This window comes from Octopus bimaculoides, chromosome 4 (genome assembly GCF_001194135.2).
Source record: "Octopus bimaculoides isolate UCB-OBI-ISO-001 chromosome 4, ASM119413v2, whole genome shotgun sequence".
In the NCBI taxonomy this organism is placed as follows: Eukaryota; Metazoa; Mollusca; class Cephalopoda; order Octopoda; family Octopodidae; genus Octopus; species Octopus bimaculoides.
In genome coordinates, this window is record NC_068984.1 from 9,880,066 (window position 1) to 9,886,644 (window position 6,579).

At 37.2% G+C, this 6,579-nt stretch overlaps 1 protein-coding gene across 2 annotated transcripts in view; it reads right to left on the reverse strand.

The window, feature by feature from the left end:
• Positions 1-6,579, reverse strand: part of LOC106875045 (synaptic vesicular amine transporter) — a 72,355-nt gene that overhangs the window by 6,893 nt on the left and 58,883 nt on the right. For both annotated transcript variants that reach the window (XM_014923005.2, XM_014923006.2), the window contains exons 11-15: positions 5,574-5,669; positions 4,163-4,241; positions 3,096-3,147; positions 2,230-2,293; positions 357-476 (exon numbers count right to left, since the gene is read on the reverse strand). In XM_014923005.2, coding sequence (XP_014778491.1) covers positions 357-476; positions 2,230-2,293; positions 3,096-3,147; positions 4,163-4,241; positions 5,574-5,669 — 411 coding nt within the window. The remainder of the gene's footprint in view (positions 1-356; positions 477-2,229; positions 2,294-3,095; positions 3,148-4,162; positions 4,242-5,573; positions 5,670-6,579) is intronic.

A 6,579-nucleotide genomic window follows, 5' to 3' on the forward strand; every position in this document is an offset into this window, starting at 1 on the left:
TATATATATATATATATATATATATATATAAACACACACACACTCAACACACAGATACACATGAATGTATGTATACACACACACATATAAATATACATATATATATATATACATATAAATATACATATATATATATATACATATATAAATACATATATAAACACACACATGTACACACAAATGTACACATACACACACACACTCTTATATATATAAACAAAGAAATTTTGATTGAATGGACCGTTAAAATCATCAATGTAAATATTATAAGCATCAGTTCGAAAGAGAAAAGAGAAACAGAAGTATAGCAATGAAACAAATGAATGCATGTGGAGGCATGTTCCAATGGTACTTACCCAAACTCATTGATAAACACACGGCCATGTCAGATATAGCATAGACGTTACCATAAACGTCACTGTGACGCTTGTCAACCACAAGCGCAAATATTGGCTGCATGGATGTACTGATCAAACCTATGAAGAATTGAAATAAAACACAACTGCAGTTGTGACATATATGTATGTATGTATGTGTGTGCGTGTATGTGTGTGCGTGTGCGTGTGTGTGTGTGTGTGCGCGTGTGAAACGGTAAAGTTCAGTTTATCTTTTATTTTGGAGGGTTCCAGAGGGGAAATTTCTAACAAAGATTCTTCATTGTTCATTGGTAGCCTACTGGCGTAAGATTTTTGCGAATATGAAATTATTACATGTATAAGGTATGAGATGAGAATTTATGGAAAGGTATCCCATAGAAACGCAACAGACTGTTAAAGATGGAGAAGAGAAGATTTTCATTTTCATTTTTCATTTCATTTTATCTAGTTTCAGCTCATGAGCTGTGGCCATGCTGGGGCACCGCCATTAAAGAGTACAGCAGGGTTTGCCACCATCCCCTGCCGGAGCCTCGTGGAGCTTTAGGTGTTTTCGCTCAATAAACACTCACAACGCCCGGTCTGGGAATCGAAACTGCGATCCTAAGACCACGAGTCCGCTGCCCTAACCACTGGGCCATTGCGCGAAGAATTTTAATACATGCATACGATCGTTTCGAACAGCAGTATAAACATGTAGGTAACATGGTAGATTAATTAGAAATTAATTAAATTAAATTAATTAATTACATATTACTGTTCTCCTTAGTATGACAAGGAACCAAAAAATTATGTAATGAACTTCATTAGCTTACAGCTGTTTCTGCTATATGATGCAATGCACTCTTAGTTGAGTGTTTGTGTATCAACGTAAAGCTTCGTCGGAGCTTAAAAAATGAATTGCAATTTTATTTGGGAAGGCATTTATATATGTAGAAAACATTACCATGGAAAAATATTAAACAACGTCGGAAATGAACTACAGAGATCGAATGGTGAAAACCCCTTCTAGAAAAAAGTAGATAAGTACTGATGAATTTTGTGTATGTATAGGGTTGGCCACGCGACAGTAAATCAAAAATCCATAAATACTATCTGTAATTCTGTATTGACTCGAATGGAAAAAATGTGTCGCTCAAGGACTTCAGTTTGAAGAATTCTCATGGTGTTTCATATTTAGATGCATTTAAAAAAAAATTCATTCATTTGTTAAACATAAATAAATCTTGGAATTAAATGGTTTTGATTTACTGTCAGGTGACTTTTGGCCAACCCTGTATGTGTATATATGTGTATATATGCATACATAAAATATAGACAGAATACGTATGTTATATTTTAATTAATTGATTTTTTTTAAAAATTAAATTTTACTCTAAATATTACTCCAGACATGAAAGAATATCGTTACGTCTGTTTAAAACCTGTTTGGATGTGTTTTGGGGGTAAGTTCGGGGGACAATTTCGGGTCTCGGAATGAAACTTATTTTCCCCATGTGTTCTGTTATTCATTTATTTAAGACGTTGTTTTTTTCTGGAATCAACACCTGGAATAAATGAGGATAGATGTATTGAGTAAGGTACGATATGAGTGAAACACTTTGAACCATAGAAATGGTTTTCTATTTACAGTGTTCCTTCTTATCCCCTCCTTTTTTGTAATCAATTATATCAAAAACGAAGGGGTCATATTACAAATACTTGGTTCATTTTGTAACCAACGTTGACGGTGAGAACTAAATAAGGCGTAGTAGTGGTGGTAGCGGTGGTGGTGGTGGTGGTGGTAGGATTACAATTACAATCGTTAAAAGGGGAGAAGGAGGAGACGTCGGTGAAAGTTTTTGCAATAACTTACCAACTGCAAGACCGAGGAATGACGTCACCACCAACATCATCGTAAACGTTATGGAGTAGGCTAGCTGGAAGAATTGAAAGAACAATAATAGAATGATTACAAGAAGAAAAGAAAGGAAAAACAACAATAGATAAACCCAACAAGAACAAATAAACTGTAGCAAAGATTCGAAACCTAATCGGTCAGTCACCATGAGTGAGCCACCGTAGTTTCACATGATTGGTCTATAAATCGACCAGTCAGCCTGAGGCTGTGGCGTGATATGGTTTTCTCGAATATCCCCTGTAAAAACAATTTTTTGTGTTCAATTGCAGAGTGTTGAAGGTAGCTGACTGACTCAGGTGCCTATACTCTTGTCATGTAGACGTCCAACGGACTGCTGACGCCACAAATTGCCTCGGAGATTTGCGCAGATGATTTCGTGTAATTTATGAACCTACCGCATGTTGTCACACAGCCTTCTATATTTTCAGAACAGCTTTGCTTTCCTCTCGTTCAGCAATTACTTATATCATTCATTGCAATTCGCCAACACAAAATGTCTTTATGTCTGGCAATAAATATTAGTTAAATGTTCGTATGTTTGCTTCAGTTATTCACACAGCCATTGAAATATATCTTCATTGAACAGTTCAAAGCAAACGACAGCAAATTTCTCGCGACAAAACAAATACATTTGTTAACATTGTTATCAACATAGACAAGTCAGTGAGGTGGCAGAACTGTTGAAGCATTGGGCAAAAGATTTCGAAGAAATTCTTCGGCTGTTTACAAATTCGTGAATGGATACGTGAAGTAATTATTTATGGGAAAAAAAAACAAAAACAAACAAACAGAAAAAGGAGAGAAATGTGAATAAAACTTACCGCCATAAGACACAGGGAACTGAAGAACAAACCAACGAGACCTTGAATCCACCTAAAAATTATGAATATATATAATGGATTAATTAACGAATTAATTAATTCTACAATAAAACATGGGCAGTGATTTTGTTTGATTAAAGCAACAATATATAAGACTTAAATGATAATAATAATAATAATAATAATAATAATAATAATAATAATAATAATAATAAAAATGCACCATGCATGCGTAGGTCGTTGCCAGTGCCTCCTGACTGGCTCTTCGTGCCGGTGGAACATAAAAGACACCATCCGAACGTGGTCGATGCCAGCCTCACGGCCCCAACTGGCTCTTGTGCCGGTAATACGTAAAAAGCACCATCCGAACGTGGCCTATGCCAGTGTCACCTAACTGGTTTCTGTGCCGGTGGCACGTAAAAAGCACCCACTACGTTCTCGGAGTGGTTGGCGTTAGGAAGGGCATCCAGCTGTAGAAACTCTGCCAAATCAGATTGGAGCCTGGTGCAGCCTCCTGGCTTTCCCTTCCCCAGTCAAACCGTCCAACCCATGCCAGCATGGCAAACGGACGTTAAATGATGAATAACAACAACAACAACAATAATAATAATTTTGGTACAAAGCCAGCAGTTTCGGGGGGAAGGGATAAGTCGATTTCATCAACCCAGTACTCAACTGGTACTTTCTTTATCGACCCCCAGTAAGGTGAAAGGCCAAGTGGACCTTGACGGAATTTGAACTCAGAACGTAAAGACAAACGAAATGCCGCTAAGCCGGGCGTGCTAAAGATTCTGCCAGCTCGACGCCTTCATTGATTCAAATATGGAAATATAAATTCACTGGAAGAAGAGGTTAACTAATCAGCCACCAGTACAGCGATAACCAAGTTTCTGCTTAAATTTCAACTTTGATTAGTGGTTTCAGAAATCTTAGTAAAAATTACGGAATTCGCCCGAATGTCAAAGACAGAATTTTACTAGGGACAGCATGTCGGAGGGAAAGTTCAGAAGTATGGAGAGAGAACATGAAAGAAAAGTTTGATGTTGGAAATGTATATATTTACATACCTAGGAAACCATCTGACGAGACGAGGAAATATTAAACCAGCAGCCAAGTATCCAACAGATGTCGGTAGAACAACGATTCCTAAAGAAAACGAACAACGATATATATATATATATATATATATATATACATACATATACATACGAGGGTGAGTCAAAAAGTAATGCCATTTTGTTTAGGACAGGTGTAATTACCAACACAGGAACATGTATCATACATCAAAATGAAGCTGGTCCTCTGTGGATCACATCCCTACTTCTCAACATAGTCACCGTTTCTCTCAATAGCAATGTTCCACCTTCGAATGAGAGCATGTATCCCTGCCCCGTAAAATCCTGTTGACTGTTGTTTGAGCCACTTTTTCACTACAGTTTTCACTTCCTCGTCACTGGAATAATGTTTGCCTCTCAAACCCCCTTTCGTGGCGCAGAAGAGATAGATGATAGTCTGAAGGCGCTAAATCTGGTGAGTGTGGATTCAGGGAAGAAGTGGCTCATGCACATACCCAAAACTTATTCGCCAACAGAAAACTCTTACAGCTCCAAAGAAACAACCAGAACACACACACACATACGTCCAAATAATGTACACATTGGTACAACTGACACACGCATATACACACAAACATACAAACACACCAACGAGGATCACAAAGCATACACTAACACTGAAAGAAACATACACTCTTACACTTGCACACACGCAAGATATTCATAGACCGCTCACGGTCAGTTTCTCATTTGCTCTCGTACTTATGAAATCTTTTTCCTTCTCTAATTTGTGGTCATCTTAAGGTACTTCTAACATAGCTTATCGCAGACTAAAACGTATTTCTCTCTATTTCCCGTTTATTCATGTTTTTATAATTTCCTTCCATCTGTCTTTTTTGAAGAAGTGCTAGAGCTCGAAATATCAAAAACATTTCTCCTTTCTTACCTTTCCCAACGTGTAAATCTACATTACGCTCTTGATTTTTACCTGGCCATTCTTGTTACCCGTTCGTCCACCCGTCTGTCTATCTGTCTGTCTGTCTGTCTGTCTGTCTGTCTGTCTCTCTCTCTCTCTATTTCTCTCTCTCTCTCTCTCTATCTTATAATCAATTTTGTTTTGTACTTCGTTACTTGTTATCCCCATTGATAAATTTACCGTTCTGTCAGCCATCCACCCTTCTGTCTGTCCGTCTGTCAGTTCACCTGTCTATCTGTCTGTCTGCATACTACGTGCTTCTTCATAGTTGTAATTTACCAAGTTCCATTCAGAAGATATTGGTTAATCCAAGACTGTCATTGAGTTATAATTAATTACCCAAGGTGGAGAAGCAATGAGAATCGATCCCGTAACCACGAGGTTACAAAGCAAACTCTTTAACAACATACGGTTTAAGCTGAAATGGTGGTATTTAATCCTACTTACCAAGTTGCCAAGTGGAAGCATCTATCAGTTCAAGAAGTCTTATCGGTAAGAACGCCAATACAATTGAGACATCGAGATTCAGCAAAAAAATATTTACTGAAAAATGTAAGAAATTAGAAAATGAACTAATAATAAAAACAAATAAATAATATTACGGAGATGTACTTGCATAGCAAGTGACCTGATCTGAGATCGTGTGCTGGAACGAAAACAATAAATAATAAATAATAATAAACAAATAAATGTTCATGTATTGAATGGATGATGTTGTTGTTATTGTTGTTTAGTTTTGGATGTATCCTATTTGAGAGGAACTATAATCAAAGGTGTTTTATTTATGACGATTCTTGTCTTTTATTCCGACATACTGGTATAATACTATATTATTGTAGCAAGAATTTTTTGACTGTTTCAAACGCCAACGTACTGCCGAGGAATCGAACGCAAATCACTGTGTTCAGTCAAAAATAATTAAATAACAGAAATAGAACCCTGTCAAGGATTGATGACGTCAGCTAAGCACTGGCCACCCACATCTCTTGAAGAAACATCATGAACTTGTTTTTTCTCAATAGCTAGCTGACCAGCAAAAAATACAATGGATCCAACAGATGCTTAACTCATTAAATCCTAACATTGTTTTGGTCGAACAAGATATGGATTATCATTAAAACGTTTGTTTTTGGTGCCTTTTCTTTGAAAGGCATTAGTTATATTTCTACTAACTGGCCAGTGGACAGTCACAGTAACGGATGCAGGAATTTACAGTACTTGGCAACAGTTACAGAATGTGGCTGCGACGAACGACAACGAACGATGACGACGAACGATGACGACTGTTGTCGTTGCTGACACACACATCTCACACAAACTGCTGAACCGTTTTGGTTTAAATATCTTTTTTTTTTTCTGTCGTTTGTCATAACGACATATTGTTTTTCTCTTTTATTTCTCTTTTACTTGTTTCAGTCTTTTGACTGCGGCCATGCTGGAGCACCGCCTTTTA